This window comes from Aythya marila, assembly GCF_965140915.1.
Source record: "Aythya marila genome assembly, chromosome: 7".
NCBI classification, from domain to species: domain Eukaryota; kingdom Metazoa; phylum Chordata; class Aves; order Anseriformes; family Anatidae; genus Aythya; species Aythya marila.
In genome coordinates this window covers 7,365,471-7,389,679 of record NC_139048.1, presented here as the reverse complement: position 1 = coordinate 7,389,679, position 24,209 = coordinate 7,365,471, and the positions used below count along the sequence as shown (strand labels likewise).

Below are 24,209 nucleotides of genomic sequence, written 5' to 3'. Positions count from 1 at the left end.
CTCAGGATCTGACTGTATATCAAAGGTGAAAAGAGACCAAAGGAAAGCTAGCGTGGAAAGGATCACAAGGGTACGGTAAGGTGAGAGAAATGCCCTTCCTCACACATGAATCTGGCTAACAGAGGAAAAAGAGTGATCCTTGCAGAGTGATGAGAATTTGATCCAGGGCTGCAGTCAAGGAAATAAAGCAGCAGGGTCATCACATGGAGCTGAACGCCTCACACAAGAAAGGCAAGCATGTGTCAGCCAAGAATTCCAATCAAACAGGGAAAAGAAATAAAAAGAAAGACTGAAGATTGAGTTATATTGAAAAAAGACCACATTCTCCCTTCTACCAAATACAGCCTGCAATTTGTTTCAAAAGCATACATGTTTGTCCATTCATTTTTTCTCCATCTGTGAAATACTTAAGTTCAGTTTGTTGCTATTTAACCAGCAGAGAAAATATTTTCAGCTTCACATAAGCACATATAGATCAATAGGAGTTTTTCAAAACTGCAACACCTCACATATTGCCTTCACAGGAGAAGTTATTCGCTAGTTCAACAGCACGGAGCTGTCTTTCATTAGGGCTCTGGCTCTGCCCTGCCTATTGAAGTGCTCACTTAAGTCCTGGCCAGATTGCTCATACACAAGGACTCAGCCTCAATATATGCAGAAAACAGCACTCCCTGTAACGTGTACTTCTACCCTGCAACAAGAACCTGAAGGTAGCCACTACCATCTACATAGAACCTGTGGGGAAGGAGTTGGCAGTCATGAAATATTACCTAAAATTAATAAAACAGCAACTAAAGTCATCCAGGCAAAGACACTCATCAATCATCTAGAGACCCGTGCCCAACTCCAAGCACGTGCTTTAGGCCACTGAACTCAGGGAGGCAATCCACAGGTTTAAAGCTAAGCATATGCCTAAAGATCTTTGTTAGGTCAATGCCTATAAATTCCTCCTTTTAAGTACTGGACACCACAGCAAATTAATAAAAAAAAAAATCATGTTTATGGCTGTGGGTATACTAATTACAGGACCAGACCTGTAACCTCCTAACACTACAGTCTAACTTTGGACTGAAGCCCTGTGTGTTCACTCTTTCACCAAAGCAGGACCTTCTAACTACACCCACCTCGCCCTGCACTGAGACATGTACAGAAAAGCAGCTTTGTTAAAAGGCAGCCAGAAATCAAAATGTCTGGAAAGGATCAACACCAAGGAGGAAAAGGAGAAAAAATGTTAGGAAGCACAGACCATGTATCACTGGTATGCTTTATTTTAATGTAAACATTCTCGAGTACGGGTGGGAAGTTACATTTAGTCTGCAGAAATATTTGTAAGTTACCCTACATGCAGCCATCGTTATGTAGAGAGTTCGAACTTCTTAATACATTGGAAACCACTGAAGCCTTATTCTGACACATACACAATTCTGTTCATTGAACTTCATGATTTCACTTGTATTTACATATATATTTCATAAGTCATTTTCAGCTATATCTCCCCAAAATCCATCCCTGCCAGCAGTATTTTATGAACTTTTTCAGTACTTCACAGACAGAAGCAAGGGCAATGCTTTTTTTTTTTTTTTTAATAAAAATATTTTTGTTATTAAAGTATTTTCCATTGTTTGGAATAACCACTGGAATAACCATTGGTTGTTAACCATTTGGAATAACCATTTCTTCTTTTTAAATTAATTTATTTAACTTCTTTTTAAATCAGGATCTCACATATTATCTATACAGGTCTGCATCACAGTCATGCTGCCTTTCTTGCACGAGAAAAAATATGGTGTTCTGAACCGCAGGAAGTAAAATATCATTTAAGATTTGGAATATACTCTCATCTGGCACCTAGATTTCAATGTATCAGGAATCTACCTCAGGAAGCTTGGAACCCTGGAAGGAGAATCAAGTTTGTAATTAACTGCAGGGGAGTGCAAACCAAATGGCAAAATGAGGTCCAACAGGTAAAATTTTGAATCCTAAAAACAGAAGTAATTATACATAGTGAAAGATCCACAGAAACTATAGGAACAAGAAGATATATAGGACTTATGTACAGCTCAGAGATGTCTTCCCTCACTTCATTCATTTGGTTTAAGAAATCTGATTAATTGTTTGCTGTAAAAGGAGAAAAGGAATTGATAAATATGGGTTCTGATTCCAACAGCCCTGTAACCTGGCAGAAGTAGGTCTAGCGGTAGAAGCATTAGTTAATAACCTGCCACATTTCTGACAGTGATTTCCAGAGATTCATCAAGACTGACAGGTTACCTTCGAAATTTCTTAATGAAGCTGACTGCTACTGCATGGCCTGTCCTTTGACTTCTAGCATCAGGCAGCTTCCCATGCCATTAGCAAAACATTAGATGGATGGGATGCAAAAAAAGTCCTTGAAGCATGTTCCTATTGAACACAGCAAGTACCTTTGCCACTGTATGGCCTACTGTCATTCTAAAACTTACTTCCCTTTAGATAGTATTTTCCATCACCCAGTTCTGCCAGATCTCTCTAAAATACTTTGCAGCCACATACAAGGTGACTGTGCAGGCTGACTGCACAATGAATTCTGTCTGCTGAGATTTAAAGGCCTGCATTCAGCTAGCAACTTTACTTAGAAAAATTACAGTATATCACAGTGGACTTCAGCAAGTTAATCTTTGTGCCCTTTCCTTCTCAGCATTACAGTGTAACAAACAGCACATTACCTACTGCTACAACAGCAGCTTTGTTGAAAGAACTTCTCTGGCCTAAGCTTATACATACTTTCTTTACGCCTTAAATTGCCTATACCTTAGTCTCATTACAATATAGGCATTTTAAAGATACTTTAATAAAAATTACATGAGCTTTTAGTTATTTTTAAAAATCCCCCAAAATATCAAAAACACTACAAAAATGTCTTGTGGTGCAACCCCTTCAGATACCTGCCATAATAGTTTTTGCATTAGACATACACATCAGAATCGTAGAAGGAAAAAAAAATAGGATTGTTGCTTGAATTGAGAAATAAAAAAAAATAAATAAAATAAATAAATCACATAATAGTACCTGAATTTTGTCCCTTGTTATGTACAATACAGAACAGAATTCACATCAAACCTGAATTTTCCAATGCATGCCTTTTGGTTCCTTATTTTCCAGTATCACTGGTACATTAACAGGGATTTGGCTCATATTTAATGCTAAAAATCAGCCAAATGGACTACCAGTTTGTGGGTGCAAGTAACTAACTGTTGTATAACACAACTGTATACAAGAATGATTCAAGCAGATGGGCAGCTGCAGACAACTTACTTACTCACTTTCCCTGGGCTCCATTTTATTTACTATTGCTATCCTGCTTCTAATGAGCATTTCTCAAGCCAGAAATGCTTGAGAAAATTCCATCAAGTAGCTTGCATGATGCTCTCGGATCCTGCTATGCTGGCAAAAGCAGTTACCACTCCCCTTATTTGTCAGTAGCTGTTTATGCATCTAAATGCTATTAAACATGAAGAAGCCATTAAGATCTTAAGTCTTTTATGAAAACTGGACTTACACATTACTACATGATGACAAGGTAGATGATAAGATTATTTTCTACTAGCATGGATTTGCCGAGTTCTGCATGCACCAGAAAGTCAAACATTTTCTTGAATGTTTTCCTTCAATATCTGCTTCCCCACCCTGGGAAATGCCATGTTTCTTTTTATAAATGTGCAGTTTCTCATAATCTCAGAGCTAAGGCCATCACTGCTCCCTAAACAATTCTAAATATTCACTAACTTCTCCTTTTATTCATATCACCTTACAAATTTAGCAAAATAACAGAGGATATTCTTACATTGTTTATTAAAGCAAATTAGAATATAATAAGATACAACCAAAAATTATAGCCACGTGTACACTGTAGCAATACTAGAGAAATCTAGACACTTTAGGGTACTGCAGGAAATAGCTACAGCTACTGCATAGATAACTATAGCCCACAATCAAAAACTAAATGCTGCATTGCAGCCCTTACCTCATTACATGAATACATTCTGGTTCCTTGGTGAAGCTGTAGGCGTAGCCACTGGATGTTGTGCCAAAATCAATAGCCACAACAACGAGAAATAACTGTTCTACAGCATCCTCTGCATCAGAGTCCTTCTGTTAAATAGCAGAAGCAAAACAAACGCTGAGTCATTGATTAGAATAACTGTAATCTGTTTCATCCTTCAGGATTTCTGCACTGCATACCTCTTCAAAGGAAATAAGGACTTCCCTAAAGCTGCATTTGTGAACAAAGTTGATGCCAAAAAGATCTATATTCCATTCTAAGCAGAAATTTAATATATAATTATAGATTTACTGGAAGATATATCACAGATTTGCTGGAAGATATTTTATGCATTTTTTATTGAATCACAAGTTTGTCATATGCATTTCTTGGAATAGCTGCTATCCTCTAGCATTAAAACTTATGGCTAACAGCAAAATGAGTAACCTAGTGTTTTGTTGTTGTTTTTGTTTTTTCTTAAACTGAACAAGTAAAGGATATGTTTATATCCATCAGTGTATTATATCTGGGGCTTACTTAGAAGTTCTCAGAATTATCTAGGTCATAACCTTGACCCTGAGATACTACTACCATTCTGAAGTAGTAGAGGCAGAACCACCCAATATATAGCAATAACCTCTACGTGCCACAATAATTACTTATCAATTAAGAATTTACAAAAAAGCTTCTTTTGGAAACACTATTTCCTCCTGCCTGTGCTTGGATGTGGAGAGTAGTTCAGCTGCTTATAGAAAGGAGGACTCACATTCACTGTCTCTCCTTTTACCTGTAATCTTCCAATCCCTGAAAAGCACAGTCTGAGCCACTGTGGGAATGTTAACTAGAAAAAGTGAGTGGATCATGGCCCAAATTGTAATGATGTGATACAAAGCATCGTCTCAATTGTGCCACTCCCAGGTGTGCTCTTGTCTATCATAAATCCTACATAAAAAGGCAATAAGTAACAAAAAGTAAGAAACTCTTGTTCAAATGCTGGTAGTGATTAAAGCACTAACAGCTCGGCATGCCAGGAAGAGAACAAGAAGCTGGAAATACTGGTGAAAGAGCTACGTGCTTAAGGCAGGCAGATGGTGAAGGAGGGTAGTACACCCACCCACACATGTACCATCTTGGCAAAACCACCGTGGAGCAGAACTGCTGACCCATAAGATAGGGGACATGTTTGAATCCCCCACCACTGCTGTTCAGCCTGTACTCTCAGCAGTATTTTGAAGCAATTGGTATTTTTACAGAGGAACTGCCAGATGTCCCCTTTCTGTGAGCAGAGTTCCACCACCTTCCTCACTTATACCCTGTGTCTTTGCAGCTTCATGCCTACTACTTCCAGCACCTTTCTGTTGTACCCCTACATTTTCCACATCCTATAGGCCTGCTATTTAAAATGGAGAAAAGAGCATAATAAGGTTTGGTCTCTAATGATAGAAAAATTGTTTGGACTGTCCTAATAAATCTTTTCAACCAGAGCAATATGCATTTATAGGTCTTCCTTGAAGAGTTCAAGAGGCAAATCTAACTGGAAGAGGATGTCACATCATCAGTATGGTAGAACTATGAGGTGGAAGTTCTACAGTGTATGGAGAAAGAAGGGAATGGAAACTAGATTTATGAGCAAGAACTCAGGAAATCCCAAAGAAGGATGCTGTACAGTCTGAACATGATTCAGAAAGCTAAGAAAGAAATCTGATAAGGATAGCGATGTGTTCTATACATGATCTCTTGTGATATTAAGAAATATTCAGTGCATATACTGTGATGATGCAGATGATCTTAAAAACAAATGGGACTCAATTTTAATGGGAGTTTCTCAATGAAATTAACACAACATTTAAGAGATTAAAACACATTAAGTACATGGGATATTTGCTTGTACCTAAAAGCTTACAGAGGTGGCTATTTTCCTTAGTAAATTAGATCAGTTCTATTGTGAGCTTCATTCTCTCTCTGCTGGAAGAGATTCTTTTGTCTGGGAATCCAGATTATACTACTACTGTATTGTATAGATCCTTTTTTCCAAACAAAATGAGTATTTTCAGGTGCTGCCTAAACAAATCAGTGATAAAGACAGGGACAGAATGTGAGAATTATGAGGATCAAGTATCCCCTCACTTTGATGTAAAAGTATACAGGAACAAATCTATTAGGTCAACAAGTAGGCAAAAAAGGCAAAACCAGGACCCCAATGAAATGAACGGGAGCTCCATCACTAGCTCCAGTGGGACCAAAATTTTAAACTATGGATAGCATAGAAGTGATCAGCGTGAGGGGAAATTACAGCCTTCCAGAGCAAATGCTTCCCGTGGAACAGTCAGGAGAAAGTCATGTCAACAGAGAGAATATATTAAAAGCGCATTTCTTACCACAATATGTGATGGAGACAGTGGAGTTATTCCAGGATCTCCCAAACTTTTGGCTGGTGATGAGTAAGTAGATGTGGAAACAGCATCTGAAAGTAAACAAAAATTCTTCAGCGTCCGTAAGCAGAAGAAGTAGGGTAGGATAGTTGGCTTTGCATACCGCTACCCATTTTTCCCATTATATCATATCTACTGAAAAAGAAAGCAAATTCCACAGCCTCCTCATAATTTTATTTTTTTCCCCTTAGAACATGGTAAGAGCAAACTGCTGCTTTGCTTTTCCAATGTTTGGCCTTCCTGACTAACTCCCATTCTTTTGCCTCTTAAATCACCATGTATAATTTCAAAAGCCTTCCTAAATATATTGAGAAGTCAAAGTTGATACAAATGGCTTTAATACCATACACTTACATTAATAGCCTAGGATTTAAACATGTGAATGCAGAAACTAAACACAAGTTGAGATAAAAAAAGACTAATGTGAAGAAAAAAAGAGCAGTTCATATCAGTTTAACAACCCAGTAGGAAGAAGTTGCAATTATTCCTTTATGAACCTTTAGTCTTTAACCTTCCTAATACTGTCTCTGTTTTTATTCCTCAATACGCTCTGCACAGAAACATTTTGCAGCTGTTAGTATTACTGCAGGACAGAACCCAGCTGGGAAAAAGGAAAGTATTATTAACAAATCATCAAAGAAATATTTTTATCCTGCACACAATACTGAAATTTCATTTAAAGGAACACACCAAATAAATGACAAATGTATTTTTCTTTCTTACATTTACCCTATGATGACAGAAGATGAAATAGTTTAGTAAAATAATTAAGCACTGGTGACTCAGATGATTTATATCTAATATAATCTCATGAAAACTGCAAAAACTTATCATCACAATAAATATTAAGCAGCACATTTCAATATATTTTTATCCAACGCAATTCTAGGTTGGAAAGTACACGATGAGATGCGTATTTAAGGATGGCAAGGAATTCCTAGGCACAGGACTGTCAAGTCTGAGCATTAATCTAAGATGACACAGGAGCTGCCCTGCAGGAAAAGACCTAAGGGCTGCTTCATGAAGAATCCTGTTGTTCCTGGTAATCAAAGATGTGGCTTTCCAGGGCAGATGCAAAAACTTTGCAGTAGGCAACTGCAGGATAATCACTGGAAAAGTTTCCTCCAAATCTTAATATTGCTCTTGAAACAATATTTACTTCTATTCAAGTTCTAACATGTCTGCAGAGTTTGGTATTCAGAATCACTTACAGAAGGAGAACATTCACATTTCCTATGCAAGTTTGTCAAGAGTATAGTACATTACCCCTTTTGTGGTAACGCACAGAAACCCACAGTCAGCACAGAACCCGCCTGTGACAGCACAGAGTCTGCTGGGCTCATTAAGCTCTATTTGGATCAGATGCTGCTATCAGCTTCCTTATCCATTCGTACAATTTCCTCCTCTTTTCAAAACCAGATTCGCTTCTATACCATCAACATGGCATTTTTCTTAGAACTGAAGAACAATATTTCAGGAAGGAAAAAAAAAAAAAAGAAAGAAAGAGTAATAAACAGGTTCCTTGCATCCTGCTGTCTTTCCTGACTGGATCCGAACCAATACTTTCTGAGGAGGTCAGGATATTGCAGTGTCAGTGCTGACTCAGCATCTCTGCAACATGAATCTTAGGATTCTGTCTTTAGAGGACAAAAATGTAGATGTCAAATTACTACCTGCATTTTCATTATTCCTCTTTGTTACTAGTTTTTTTTGTTACCTGTTTCAGCGATCTATTTTCCAGCCTGTCTTCAGTTATCAGCCTTCCCTGGGTGTACCTTGCAAAGCTATTTATAGCTCTGTATGACACTCAGAAAATCCATGTGGCAACATACACATTTTTTGGTCTCTAAGAGAGCAGTGATTAAACAACCACTGTGATATTCACATTCAGTCAATGACAGCACACTAAATTGGGTGGAGCTCTGTCAAGAATTTATTTGACCCAATTAACTTGTGATTATCCAGAAGTAGAAAAATGTATACAAAGACACTTGCTGTATCCACAAGTATAAAAATATTTGGCAGCAATGAAAAAGTATTAAGCAGAAACCAGAGGGCTGTCTTTGCTACCCATAGAAAATAACACTTAAAAAAAAGACCCAGATATTTTCATCCAAAATCTTTAAAATAAGTCATTTTGAGTTTCAGAATGCTCTTGAAAATTTATGCATAAGGCTGAATTTGTAAAAAAAACAAAGTTAGTCTTTCCAATTCTCAACAATTGCTCAACTCTGCTGGAAAGTTAAACTCTTTGTGATTTATTAGTATTTTTTCACCAGAAAAAAAAAAAAAAAAAAAAAGATATTTCCAAGAACATGACCATTCTGCACTAGTATTCACTGTTACACTTCATCTAAGTCATACGCCACTCCCGCAAATAAGAATAATGTCAGCTCCTGCAAAACAAGAATTCTGCAATGAGTCCTACACCTCACCAACCTGGAGCTTTGTTGGATCAGGAGAGGAAAACCATGCTACAACTTCTTAGGCAGCAAACTGGAATTTTAACCAAGACATACTATTACAGTGATTCTGCAGAGTTGCTATCATTTTGGCACAAGCAGCTGTCACATTACGCTGCACCAGTTTAAAATTATTTGATACCATTTCATAGCACCACTAGCTAATCACGTGCAATAACGAGGGCAAAGCTAATTGTTGTAACTCTGCTGTCAGAAGAGGTCCTGACACTACCAGAGCTTGCAGAGCCACCAACTGAATGAACGCAGTTCGAAATACTAGGAAGTTAAAAAGTCATTTACCCAAGTGGTTGGCATTTTCAGAAAATGCTTGCAGGCCAACTACCCTGGATGTAATGCCAAGAGTTCTTCTAACGAGTAGCAAAAAAGTTGTGAAAAGCACATGAAATTAGGAAATGTTTGTACTATCTACCCTATCTAAAGAGAAAGGTGTTAAAATAAACTTGGGCGTGTGGGAGCATGTGGTTAGTTAGCATTTGCTTGGGGGGGGAAGAAATGTGTGTCATAGAAGAGCAGTAATGCAGAAATATTCCAGCAAAAGCTGGATATTTAAAAATCTCTTATTTCTAAAGAGCTGGGATTGGCTAATCTAAAAGAAAGCCAGAGAACAGGTAAAGGGTTGCAAGGAACCTGATTCGAAATCATGCAAGAAAAGGCCTAGTCTCTGGGAGTAAATGCCTCTTCTTGGCATTTAAAAAATAAATAAATAAATAAAATTATGTCCTGGACAGTATCACAGTATTTGGAACAGTCCCTAAAGGCAGAATGACTTATTGAGGCTGATTTAAAGAAGAAAAAAAAAAAAAAAACAAAAACACAATCGTGTCCTGCATAGCTCAAGTTCCAGCTTTATCTCCTGTGTTTACCAAGGATCGCTATCTGTGCCAAACTACACACCATGAAAGGATATATAGCTAAATAACACGTGATAAATAAACATTTAATTCTTGATAATTTGCAGGTTGCAATAAATGGAGGAACCTGATTTAGAATCCAAATTAAGTCTTCAAATACTTACACCACTATTTAAACTGATCTAAGATATGATGCAAACTTTCTGAACAGAAATTCTTTCATTTACTTATGTACAAAAGTATGAGCACATCATTGCTTGTAAACATTACCTTGAAATACAACTGTCTATGTCAGGGGGTTGGATAGCTTAACTAAACATGTATAGAATGAATTTGACCATGTCATGGCATTTTCTGACTTCAGTTCTAAGCAATTGCCTGAGAATGTCTTGTGCATTTTCAAGTTGAACAGCAGAGGAAGGGAAAAAAGCTGTCTTTTTCAGCACTTTTTTTTTTTTTTTAACCATTCAAAAGGTTCTTTCTTATTTCCAAATCCCCTAACACTTAGAGAACTGGTAAAATTATGGGATTAGCAGATACAGTATTAATAATGAATTATATCCATTATCACATTAGTTGCAATTGCTGGTTTAGCAGATTTAATTTAAAATATTCCTTCTTTTCATCTAAGCACAAGCAAGAGTTTATTTGCTGTGGTTTCCTGCAGCAGCTAATCAGTTTAGATTTTCCTGTTTCTTGGTAAATGATCAGCCACTTTCTAAGTTTTCCAATGCAGCTGATGACAACACGCAACAAAGGACTAATCTTCAAGTACCACAGAATATAGTCAGTAAGAGCAAATTTGACAAAATTAATAAAAACTTAGCTGAACATTTCCACTGGTAACATGTCCAGCTGAGTCTGATTTACTAACAGATCTAGAGATCTAATAGATCTAGAGGACCAAGCTCATTGTTTCATTAGAAAAACCAGTTAATGGCAGGTGGTCTCCTCTGGAAGACTATCAGTCTATCCTGCCTATTTTGGATCCCCTTCAATGTGTTCTTGTTCAGAACCAGATAGATGAGTTTTAGTAATTCACTCAAACACCACATAGGAGGATTGCTGTGGTCCCAGACAATCAGTTTTAAGGCAGAAAGCTTAAACCTGCTTTAAGAAAAACAGCTGCTAAACATCACAGTCGCAAGGCAATAAGTTGGCACTACGAGTTTTTTCAGCAGCTACACAAAATGTATACTTTCATTAAATTAACTTTTTATTAAATATTCAATTTTGTAAAATTCAGCAATGCCATGCATCAACAAGATTTTCTGCTTCAAATGTTAGGGAAATTGTTGATGGATTCACTGCCAACAGGTGTCCTGCAAGCCAAGTAACATAGTAAAGTTTGGTAAGTGTGCATTCTCTCTAGGTAAGAATTTAAGAAATTAAGAATTTAAGTAAAACCAGCAATTCAGCAATGATATGCTGCTAAACAGCATTAAGCACAGTAATCCAGCCAGGACAGAAAAGAGGGGAAGTATATTTATAAGAGGGGAAATATATTTATTTTTGTTTCCTTTCCATATAATAAACTAGTTTATTATATGGAAAGGAAACAATAAATAAATAAATAAATAAATAAATAAGGTATCAAGCCTCAAGTTTTCCGTCAGAAACCCCAGTGTGGTGGACCTTTCCAGGCATGCTATGCAGTAGAGTTATGGCTACAAAAGAGAAAGCTTGGCTGGGAAGAGAAGTGCACGTGCTGAACACCTTCACAAAGCTCACTTCCAAGGGAGGGTGAAAGCTTCAGCATTCATGGCCTGGATCTCTTACAGGTGTTTTGCTAACCAGAAAATGGGCATTCACTAACCCTAGTGAGTATGCTACATCCCAATCCATGTATCTTAAGGTCACTTATTACCGTGATCCTGCTGGCATGACCACAAGCCCAACACTTGCTAATTAAGCTCTACTTATGCTTTTCTGAATCAATGACAGGATCGATATTATTCCCTGTTTCAGGTGATAATTTCAGCATTTTAGGAAGCATTTCCACAATAATGTTTAAGTAAAAAGGGACATTCCTAAGTCCATTGCTTCACTCCATGACCTACAGTGCAATGAGTTTCATTCCTTGTGTAGGTTGGAGCCTCTGGCTGAGCTCAGGGACTCCACTGGGAAGATCAAGATACCACATCCTTTTCCAGAAGTTCCCGAACTCCTGAGTATTCCTGCACTGCACCAACCTGCCTCAAGCAACAATCCTTCTTCCATTTGTATAACCTGCATCTACAGCTCCATATGCCAAATCCATTCAGCCTCTTCGTTGTCTGTTGGCTGACAAACCAGGTGGACACCGTAAGTCAGGGTGCGTCAGACCTACTACAAATGCCACTGCTGTAGCTGATCTTTATCAATAAATCCAGGTTAACTGAATGCTGAATGAACTGTGCACATGCTGATCATTCTCACAGATCAAACACTTGCACATATCTGATCGCCATTTCTCTGTAATTTCCAGCCATCCCAAGGCTGGTAAGAGTGACTGTCATATGTGGCTCTGATCTCATCGAGTTTGCTGGTCATACCAAAATTTTGACAAAATTCTTCATTTTCCATCTGGGCAACATCTCTGGATTAAACATTTAGAAGAAGGATGCACCAAGCGAAATATGGGGACAGGGTAGACATCGTGCAGTAAGAGAACAGAATTCAAAGCTTTGTTTTTCATTCAAAACATTGTATATCATTTCAAGCATCAATAATCATTTTGCTGCAAGCAAAGCTTGCTAATGATGTTTGCACAACAGGGAAGGAAGGATTTACCATATTGCTATTAGCTGGCAACTGCTGCACTGGTAAAGAAAACCTTATTCAGCTTTTCATATTGCTGAGACTTTGCTTTGCATTAAGCACAAGATGTCACAGCTTCCAAATGTAATGTGACAACCTAGAGCATTTTACTGCAAATACAAAGATGGCCTTTGAAAATAATTATAGAACAACAAGAAAAAAAAGAGATGAAGAGAAGCAAATACAAAGAAATACTTTAAATATCCTCATGTATAATAAAAAGCTCCCATACTTCATACCAGAAGTAAGAACCTCCTGTTTCCACTGAAACTAATGGCCCTACTGCTATTAACATCAACGGAACCAGAGTTCTTTGTTTCAAAATGCCAGTAGGCATCCAGTCTGTTGAAGACTCCAATGTACTTCCCTTCTATGAATACAGCCGTGGCTAATCCCTGATACAAATCCAAGTTTCCTGATACCCTTTCATAATAATTGGTCAGCCAAAGAGCTGATATCCATCGCAATGATGCCAATTAGAGCACAGTAATTTTCTAAAGAAAAAAACTTCTCCCCATTCTTTGGATAAAAATAAAAAAAAAAATAAAGAAATCTAAAAATTTGACATATTTCTCATTACAAGCTATGAACTTCTTCATTTAGGTTTTTACATTCCCTTCCGATCATGGTTACAGTTTGAGTGGAGGAATTACTTTTCCATTATGCTATCAAGCTTTCTAAGATCATTAAAGTCTTTACCATCATTGTTAAGACTATCAGAATACAATCCCAGATTCATCCCGTCCCTCGCTTTAGGGATAACGTTCATTTTCCTGCACCTCACAAGCAAAAGGAAACTAAAAGACACCACCTATTTTCTGTTCTATTAAACTTAAGTTAAAAACCACACACGGGAACTTGCAATAACCTTCTGAATATAACAAACACATGCACTAAGTTCACCTCTTCTCTCTCTGACAATATGTAGGCTAAACTATTTTCCCTAGATTTGATCTGACCTCACTAATCCTTGTAAACTGAACCAGAAGAGACCTAGAATGCTTCCATGCTTTCTACATAACTGTCTGTAAAACCTCTGCCAGGTTGTTATGAGTCCTGAGATTTTTCCCACTTGATCAGAGCCTGCTCACACAGCAGGGCCTGGAGTGCAGCGAACTCACCAGCAGCAGTCATGCAATGACTGCTCAAGTCCTGAACTCTGGCTCTTCTGCACCCACGCCCTACTGCCAGACAAAACTTAACTGACTCTGCTTTATGCAGATGGGGAAGGCAAGCTGCATTAGCAGATGCATGTTGTGGTAAGTGTGTGCTAACAACAAATTCTGAGGCTCAAGGTACTGTAAGACAACTCCCCAGGATCATTCTAAATATTCCACAGACAGTTCTCTTGCAGATACCTTTAGTATGCACTAACTAACCTTCTGTCCCTTCAACAAACTCCTCTGAACCTGCTTCCTTCATGCTTCCTTGTACTATTAGCCTCTGTGCAAGCAATATTTTCCTGTCCTCTATCTCCTCCCTCTTTGCTTCTACACAGAAAGACCTAAGGAACAGAAAACAAAACACACATATGTTCAGAGAGCCTAGATTCTGTAAAGAAACCTTCTTAGAAAAGGTTTCCTGCTGCCTCTCTGTCACCATCCCGTCTGTCATCATCTACCTCATCAACTTGGTTCACTGCAAGGTTGTCAGGAATGGCACTAATAAGATTACGCTCCAGTTCCCAGGACCACACGCAGAAAACAGAGCATGTGTGAGGCTAGGCACTTTGGGGAATGCACTGCTTACCAGCTGAAGGTGGGCTGCTTGCCTGCTTTTTCTTTTAAATAACAAGACCAAAATATTACAGCATTATAAAATTTCTTATTTTATCATGAGCTCTTACTTAAGAATCTTCTCAAGATGTAACTGTATCCTGAAAAAGCAATCCTAAATTTACCTTTCTAGGTCAAGATACTCAAAGGAACGTTGGCCAAAGACTGAACAAAAATCACTGTTTGGTTTTTCTGGATCTTGTGTCCAGCAGAGAAAATAAACCTCTTCCCCTGCCCCTGCTTCTTACCCAAAGCAAACAAACTAACAACAAGAAAGAAAGAGGGAAACAGTGTAAAAGGACTAGGCAAACTGTAAGAAGCAATAGTTATTCTAGCGGTCAGCATGAGTGATGTGATATATAAATCCCTTAACTTTCTTCAAGGCTGGTGTTGCTCAAAAATGGGAAAATAAGGGAACATTAGTTGCACAACTGCAAAAAGTAACGTCAAACTTGACAATTCATTAGAAAAGTGAGTTTATAGTGTATGGGTTTGAGTGACACTTCACAGCTAAATCGAAAATAAGTTTGTGTTTATTCTTTTTATTTTGTGATCCTGAAAAATGGTTAGTAAGCAGGCTTAAAGGAAAATACCTTATGAGGAGAGAAGCTACGGACAGAAGAGAGAAAACTGATGTTTAGGATTTGTAGAGCAGATCACAAAATCATGCAGTCACTGATCAAAATCGATTTCCAGAGGTTTTTATACTAGCACCTGTCAGGACTCCATTCCAATGCCATGACTGTGCATACACATCACAGCAAGGGGTCCAATGGCAACCAGCAGATGGTCCCCAAAAAGGTACACTTGCACGATGACACGCAGACAATACAGCCTGCAGTGGGGTCTCCCACGGCTAAAACCACAAGATGAGCATAGCTGAGGAAGCAAGAGAGCCACTGTGAAAGGATGATTTGTCAATGCAGGCATCCCATCACGACAATGCTGAAAGCGTTTGTAAACGGCATGCCTTACCGCTCTGATTATAGCGTGTGCTCTGCTAAGGTATCCATGGAAACTTAGGAAAAAGATGTTAAATTTGTTAGATCTGTTTGGCACAAGGAATGGGGCCTACCATAACCACAAGTATTTTGATCTTTAAGTACAGAGAAAGCCTCGAGGTCCCTTGAACAAAGATGAAATTTGCAACATTGAATTGTAATGGGAATTTGGGAAATATTTCCCAAACAATGACCAGGAGGTGGCAAAGATGCACTACAGAAACCTGGTTTTATGTTCTCATTATCCCTTACTAGAGAAAAATAGCTGTAAAAAGGAGGGATAGGCTCAAATACCCACTTCAGACTTCATGTGGAACAAGAGGAAAAAAGTATGCACACACATACAAAGAGCCTTGTGGTGAAAGGCCACGCACAACAGGTGAGCATGGAGCACTCTGAACTCTAAAAATACTTAGACTGAGTACACACAGAGGCTGTGCAAACCCCTAGGGAGGGGTCCTGAAAAGCAATACAGATGTAAAATATATCTAGAAAGGGACAAACCAAAGCAGTGCTCACAGATGACTCCCTATGCTGCTTGCTTCTCCCCTAAGGAGAGTAACTTCCCCAAGAAGACTACAGCAGGTTGGGCACATTTCTGCAATATAGAGTTAGTCTTCAGAGACTAGAGTAAATAAACTTCCAAAGATTACATAAAATTGTTACTCTAAAATTGCAGTCACATACACACTACTCTCTAGACTCCAAACGATAAAAATTGTTAGAAATGCCTCTCAAAATTCCTAGGAAACGGCATCTCCAGAGCACAGACTGTAAGCGCCAGTCAAAGCATTCAAGAACCAGTGTCAGAAGAAACAGATGAAGAAAGACCCTCCCCATGTCTCCTGTACTTGCAAATTGAGATGCTTTGGGAACCGATCTGTGTGCCCAGCACACTGCAAAGCAGTCATGGTAGGGCTACTGGGGCCAGCAAGCCCCAAACGACTCCAGCACACGACCAGATCCCAGCAGCATGCCAGCACCAGGGCAAAGCAATGCCAGAGCGATGCAGTTCCTAAAGCAGTTCTCCCATGTCCTTGACACACCCTTATGCAGCCCTCAGCAAAGGCATTGAGAAAACAAGAACAAAGGCAGTCCAGCCTGAGTGCCGGCCTCCACATTCTGAGCATTTTCCTTTATTTACTTACTTTTTTATTAGAACTGACTGCATTTTCCTTTTCTTTTACATGAAAACCTTTCTCAAACCCCTCTGAGGCAGGCTTTGAAGAAATTTCCTGTTTTAGTACCCACTGCCATCCTAATTTTAAAACACTGCAAAGTTACTGCTTTAAAAATAGTTACGACAAAATTTAAAACTTGTATTTGTTTATTTTAAATGCATATCGCTATGTTTCTTAACACAACAGCAAATGGGTCATAGCTGACATATTTTGAGTAACGAGAACTGTGGAAAGTTCTTTTTAAGACCAAAATGTGCCTGGTGACTGAGGAGAGGCAGTTTTAATTTAATGACCGAGGAGCCAGAACATTTGGTAGAGTTAAGAATGAGAAGTCTTCACGTATGTTACAGGCATTTCACGTCACTGAAGCTCATACTTGACAGAAGCATTCCCTGAACGCAATCCCAACGTCTTTGGCCTTACATCACAAAACAGCTGCACACTCTTCAGGAAAACATCTGGGAAGCAAGCAGAGCATTTACAACCACGGCCCATGGACTTCAGAGCTCATCCTGAAACAGATTCCAAGCCCTCCTGGTGTCTCTTTCATCGCTGGGGAAGTACAGCTGGGCAGGACTGCGCCACAGTGTCGTAACCTGGAGTTTTACCCATTTCTATTTTCAACTAGCAAGGCTGTTTAACAGGAAAGTGAAAAGCATCAAATAGAAGCTGAATATGTAAGCAACTGATGGTATTTATGGACACACACAAAGAGAAGCAGCTTAGTGAAATTGTTAATGGCAAATCTCCTCTACTTTACATTAAAATAAATAAATAAAAGGAATAGAGCCAAGCTCCCCCCAAAAGTTGCTTCATACCTACTTATGATGCCTACTTATGGTCATGGCTGTTCTTGTTCTTCTCCTTGGAGGACCGGCATTTGAATAGAGTTTTTTATTCTTTATCCATTTTCCATTATTGTTCACTGAGAGCCTGCAAAGCTTTTCTTAAAACTCAAATAAACCAAATTGCTCTTTCACAATAAGTACAGACTAAACCTGCCACAGACAGACATTAATAAGGCCGTAAGTGTTGCATGCTTTCAAGTCAAACACTTCTGAAATCCCGCCTTCCACAACATCAAAAGGTAGAACTAATTCAGGTACAGAAAATGGAGGTGATGGGATCCTTTGGTGGTTACTGCTTTAAACTTAAAAATACTTTAAGTTTTTTCTAATAGAGGTATGGTTATTCAGGGCAGTTATCGATAGAATAAGTGACATCAGAGTAGATGACAGTAAAAAGCATTTGGGAGAAGAGAGTGCAAGGTAAGATTGCAGTCAACGCGCATATTGCCCAAACAACAGTGACAGGGTCAGAGAGCGTAGTCAAACCCTAACCTTGACGTTTATGTGCACAGACCAGCTCTTTTGTAGCTGAGGCAGCACTCTGCTCTCCTTGCACAGAGCCAGCCTCCTGAAGGCTGCTCCAACTTCAGCTGGCACCCACAGCCACTGCAGCCCCTTCCTGCTCCTGGTGGCAGCCGTGTTTGAGATGTGCTCCTCACGCCCTCAGGACCCACTTAAAGCCCTGCTAACCCCACACATCTGCCAGACAAAGCAGCCCCTGGACAGGACAGAGCTCCTGGGGCCTCAAGCAGCCCTCAGGGAGCCTTGCAGCCACAGAGCTGGGCAGCACCTCCCCTGCTGCTGGCTCAGCGGGAATAAACTGAACACCCAGACCAAAACCTTACCGGGTGCATGCCATAAGGGAAAACTTGTCAGCTGGCTCAGCACCACCCAGTTCTAAGCCAAAAGCACTGAAAGTCAGTATAATTAGAAGTTTTACATGCAACAGCTCCTGGACACGAGCAGTTTCACCCAGGCTCGCACTCAGCAAGCTGCAGATACCGCAGTGCTGCGCTAAGCAAAGCCATGCAATGACTGGCACACAGCGCATGCAACACTTTGCTGCTTCACCTCCAGACATTTCTCCTGCGCATTGCACGCTACTGCAATAAATGACTGCAGCTTCAGCACTGTCAATGCCCCAACACTCCCTAAATCACGTTTTATCCCCAAAGTCTTTTTTTTTCCTCTGACAGCCTCAGCATTCCAGAGAGTGGAAAGTACATAAAGGTTTCTGGCATAACAAATCATTGATTTACTACCTGGTATTCCACCTCCTCACAAAATCCCTCCTGCACACATTCTCCCTGTGCCACGAGTTACTTGATTTCAGCACCGCACTGCCCTAACCTTGCAACTTGGCAGAAAACAAAGCCCAGGACTCCCTGCCACCCAGCAGCCTAATGAACCTGTCATTCTCCCCTCGCCTTTGTCAGCTGCTCGCCGGAGAACTGCTACAGGCAGCTTCACACACAACAGACAGAAGAGACTTGATTTGGGAAGCACTTAAGGAACACAAACACGAGGGGGGGGAAAGATGCTGTAAGGATCGTCTTGAAGACTCAACTAGCTTCTAGTTATCGTTGTTGTGTTGTTTGCAAGGGACGCCCCGCGCCTCCTTTTACTCCACACGCACTGCGGTTACGCTATGTTACTCCAAACATTCCCCGGATCCCAGCACGATCCGTATAAACTCAACCTTTCAACTTTCCCCCCGCACTGCCACCGCCACCTTAGGCTCAGCAGTAGCTTACTAGACTCCCTGCAGCGCTGCAGGGAAGAAGGGATGGGGATGTCGGATGCGAGCAGGCTGTGCCTGCATCCCCCTGGGCTTTGGTCACCCACCCAGATCACCGCACCCCCGGGCCCCTCATCCCTCCCCAGCCTCCTCCCCCACCCTGCAGGGGCCGCCTTGATGGGTTTCATCGGGCACAGCACCATCACGAAGGGACCCAAAAACCTCGTTTGGGGCCGCCAGGATCCAGCCCCACTATGCCCACGTCCCGAGCCGAGCCCCGCAGCCCCCGGGGCCGCCCCCCCCCCACCGCCGGGTTTTATTGCACCACATCAGCCCCCCGGCTACAAACACCCCCTGCCTTTATCCCTGCCCCCCAGGGGCACCCCATTCCCAGCCCAGACCCCCCTTTTCCCACCGGGAGACCCCTAAACCCCCCTCAGGCCGCCGCTTTGTCCCCGCACCCGGCCCCCCCCGCCTGCCGCAGCGCCGACCCCCGGGGACGGGGCGGAACAGCGCTGCCTCAGGGGGATCTCGGAGGGGATCCCTGCGGGTCTGCAGCCCCCCGTTCCCCCAAAACCCCCTCCGGTATCCCCTAAAACCCCCGTGGCGGTGCCCCCCACCCCTCCACCGTGCGGTCCCGGCCGCCTCCCCCCGCCCGGCGCCCCGCTCCTGCATTGCGGCGGCCGCCCTACCTGCCGCGCCGCCCTCGCTCTCCGACATGGCCGGGCACCCTTCCTCCACCTCCTCCTCCTCCTCCTCCTCCTCCTCCTGTCGCTGCCCGGCTCGGCCCGGCTCGGCTCGGCTCCCTCCCGGCCCCACCCCGGCCCTGGCAGGGGCGGCGCGGCCCCTCCCCGCCGCGGCAGGGGCTGATCGCGATACGGGGAGGGGGGGGGGGGGGGGAACGGGGAGCTGCTGGGGGCGGTGGCGGCTCTGCAGGGCTCGAGGTGCCCTTGGCAGGGCTCTGCCACCCCCCCCGGGATGAGCTCCGGGAGCGGGCGGCTCGGAGGGGATCACCGGGGGCTGCAGGACCTGGGAGAGAGACGCGGCCGCCGGCGCTCCAGCCGGCAGAGTTTGCCTAAGTGAGAAAAGCCGAGGGTAAAAATGAGGCTGGCATCCTCCCGGCCGCGATCCTGCGGCTGGAGGAAGTGTTTTCCTCTCTCCTTCCCCTGCTTCTGGGGTCTGCGCTTATTTCCCAGCCTCAGCAGCCGTGCGGGCTCTCTGACAGCGCTGCCCGCGGCTCCCACGGAGCAAATAACTGAGGGCAGGAGCTGCGAGCACGGCCTCAGCCCCTCCTGCCTCAGGACACCACCCTGACAGCCGGCACGGGGCTTTGTTAGGGTCACACAAAGCTTGTCCCGAGCCCTCCCATCGAAGCTGTCGCTGTGACGAGGCAGGATCCCGGGAAACCCTGGAGGAGGCGAGAAGCTTGAAGCAAAACCCTCCAGGCAGCAGCTGCTCGCTCAGCACAGCCCTGGTTTTCCCCAGGTTTTGTTCCCTTTGAGGAGCCAAGGTGTGGCACGGAGGTAAAACCCCAGCAAAGTGCTTCAGACAGCTGACCTGCAGAGGCCTGCAGCAGCCCTAAAAAGAAGATTGCCTCCCCAAACCTGCTGTCATAACCAGAGCCATTGCTCAGCTCCCCAGCTCGCTGCCTCCCAAAAGGATTTGCCAAGCCGCTGAGGAGCAGGGAGGGAAGGAGCACGCCATGAAGGCTCCCAGGACCAGCAGCGATTGAGCAGCTCATGGCACAACGCTCCTCAGCTGCATGCGTGGCTCCCTGGGGAGATCCCCGGCCGCAGGGATCGCTTGCAGGATCTGCCAGGAGCAGGGCCGGCGTGCACTGGAATTGCTGCTGCCTGCACCATGCCATGCAACAAAGGGGAACATCTGGCCAATGGGCTGCTTTAATTACGTATTTATAGTCAGGCTGAATATTTATGCTGCCATTAAATGGCCTCGGAAATAAGAAACCAAACAACCCCAACGCTGGGTTTCCTGACAAGAGACTTAAATAGCAACAAAGTTTTGCTTCGGGTTAAATACGCTTCAATAGCAATTGATTGTAGCCTTTGGAAGGCACTGAGATAATTAACAAAGGAAGGGGGAGAAGCAAAAGAAGCAATCAAGAAAAACAAACACAGACCCGAACCGTATACTCTCAAGGAAAAAAAAAAAAAAAAAAAAAAAAAAGCATTATATGCAGGCTAGTCTTCCATGTGATGCTTCGAGCAACAAGACAACACACATAAAAATAGCATTTGCTGGGTACAGACATCTTTCCGAATGTCAAGGCAGTGACTACATTATTCAGTATCAAGCCAGGTTGCCTAAGTTACGCGCTCAGCTGTAGGTGTTTTGAATAATGCAGCAGGAGAATATTTGAACGCATGTGACTGCTGGTTTCAGAAATAAGACCCTTTTCCCAGAGAGCTTAGCATCTCCTTTTCAAATCTAATGAGAGGAACCAAGTTTAAAAAAAAAAAATTAGACTCTCAATCTAAAATATAAAACATTGGACTAAGACACCCTAAATTGTGTTTTGCTTTATATAGATAAAACTAAATCATGCTGAAAACTACAGAAAAAATAAAACAGTACATTATTTTTTCCCTGTCAACTCTCTCCATTGAAAACAAATTAAAAATATATTTCATATGAAAGAAAAAACACCTTCAGAAAGGGTTACCATAACAAATAAGCCCACTCAGGGGCTGGAAACACTTTATTTTGATTCCTTGGGAAGTTTGTCACTTTTATGGTCATTTTGATATGTTGTTTGGAGTCTGTGGTTTTAATGGTTGAAATTTTATAAGCATAACAGGAAACGAGTCTAAATATAATAAATACAATGTAAGAGTACAGCAGATAGATTTTGAAAAGAACAGCAAAGTAAAGTCATCTGCATTCTCTGAACACCTGCTCTAATGAAGACATAGATGAGCTAATTCGCTTGTCCCCTACACAAGGTTCAGTTTCAGTATGGATCTGGAAAGAATTTTTTCTCCTTCTCAGTGAACCAACATCAGCTGGTTTAGTACATTGCAAGGGAGTAGCAGCACAAAGGAAGAACCTTTCTCTGACACTGAAACGTCACAGTATTTTTGTAAGACTACCAAGGCACCCATCAGCATTAAATTCAAGCACCTGGTCCCGTATTTATTACGGTATTAGTGTGACTATGCAGAGAAATGCAATTACTGTGGACGCTTGGGATAGCCTTCTGCTCAAGTTCCCTCTCAAGCACCTACTCAGGATTGATACCTCTCAAACACAATCAAGAACAGTGATTTAATAGACTGTATTTTGAATCCACAGAGTACTTCTCCTAGGTGATTTCTAGAAAGCTGCAGCCTCAAACCATTCAATCCATCACACAAGGGGCTCAGATATGCCAGCATAAACTGACAGTACAGGAATAATAGCTGTCGAACCTCACTCTGATTTTAACAGAGCTACCACATAGATGTTAGGCATTAGCATCAATGAAAATTTCATGAGAAGGCTGAAGATCACTACAGTGCCCTCTCAGGGCCATATTCACATGTTGTGAGTGCTGCACCAAACTGTGGCCAGACAGTGAAAAGAGCTACGTGCTTCTCACGCATGATGATGAGGGGCTCGACCAGGCGCTGCTGGGTAGCACTGAGAATCAGCAAGCTGTAGACACGAGGCACAGAGACCTGGAAGGAATGCAGGCATCTGGATATTGCTTTTAATGCGTCTGACAGCAAGATGGGCAGATCTTGTTACAGACGTGGAGATCAGTGTGCCACATACCCAATACCAGCACCAGGGAAAGTGGGATCTTTAAAAGCCACAAAGCATTTAAAGCAAAAGAAGCGAGGGTAGGTAAGAATTCCTCCTGTACTGGCAGCTCAGGAATCCCTCAAAACGCTATGTCTACCTGGTCAATTAAAATACCTAGGGTAATGGTTGCATACTGCAAAGACTCCTCTGAGGTACTTTCTGGAGCACCATTAAACATATAATACCTGATGTTTTTGTCATCTGCGCAGTTATTGCAATCTCCTCCTTCTTTCCAGCTGTATGGTTTTCCACTTTGCAGCACTTTTACCTCTCTAGCTTTGCATATTGTTTCGCGTACTAATAACTTAGAAATTAACTTCATTACCGAGCCAATTGGCAATCTGTGTTTTCCTAGATGGAGTTGCTACCTTCCCCTTTCCTCTTATTTTAATACTCAAGAAATCTTTGTAAAGACAAGAAGAAAAGCTATTCAGCACTATCACAGCTTTTCAATAGAGAAATATATGAGCACATACAAATATGAAGGGTTTCTTCAAAAGAACGGTTTATGCAGTTTTCATCTCTCTTTTATACATTTCTCGTTCCTGGTATGCCAGCATCAGTTGGAAATGCATCATTCTCAGAACAGAACCTGCACAGGATTCTTCACCGTGTCACAGCAGGAGGTTTCTGCAACAAACCTGCTGTGCTGTAGGTACTGAAAGTGCAGATCTGGTGCCCATGAATCTCTGGCAATACATTACTCATTTGGAGAGTGCTTTCAAACACGGACAGGGAAGCCCAATACTAACCACTGCTTCCACTGTTTTTGTTGTTGTTTTGTTTTTACACCTCTTTTACAAACTATACAATTTAGATATGCTGAATGCTGAACTGTCTCTCCAGTGGGAACACACAGTAAATGTTCAAGAGTTTTATTGTGGATCCCAACGCTAGGAACGTGCACAATGCAAAAGATGGATTGAGTCCCAAAAAGTTTCCACTCACATTGTATGTCCTGAACTCAATTCTTCCTTAAATTCACTGTTCTTCTTCTACCTTGGTTGTATAAAAAATAAATTATTTAACTTCATGAGATCACACTGTTCTCATTTCCCAAAAGTAACAAAGCTGCATGTGCATCAACCCGTAAGCCTAGCTTTGTTATCTGATTCCTGTGAACATAAACAGCGATTAAATAAGTAATGAGCACATTGGTCTCTACTGAAGTGAACAGAAGTGGCAGGTGACAAAAAAAAAAAAAAAAAAAAAAAAAAAAAGCAGCAGCCACCTGGAAAAACGAGGAACTCCAGTTTGGGCAGGCCAAAATCCTGCA

The 24,209-nt window shown here is 41.7% G+C and overlaps 1 protein-coding gene across 1 annotated transcript in view; it reads right to left on the bottom strand.

Annotated features, from left to right (window-relative positions):
- HSPA12A (heat shock protein family A (Hsp70) member 12A) overlaps nucleotides 1–19,855 on the bottom strand; it is a 60,143-nt gene extending 40,288 nt beyond the window's left edge. The window contains exons 1-3 of the mRNA XM_082765139.1: nucleotides 19,822–19,855; nucleotides 6,400–6,485; nucleotides 4,004–4,131 (exon numbers count right to left, since the gene is read on the bottom strand). Coding sequence (XP_082621265.1) covers nucleotides 4,004–4,131; nucleotides 6,400–6,485; nucleotides 19,822–19,849 — 242 coding nt within the window. The 5' untranslated portion in view covers nucleotides 19,850–19,855. The remainder of the gene's footprint in view (nucleotides 1–4,003; nucleotides 4,132–6,399; nucleotides 6,486–19,821) is intronic.
- Between the last annotated feature and the right edge of the window lie 4,354 nt (nucleotides 19,856–24,209).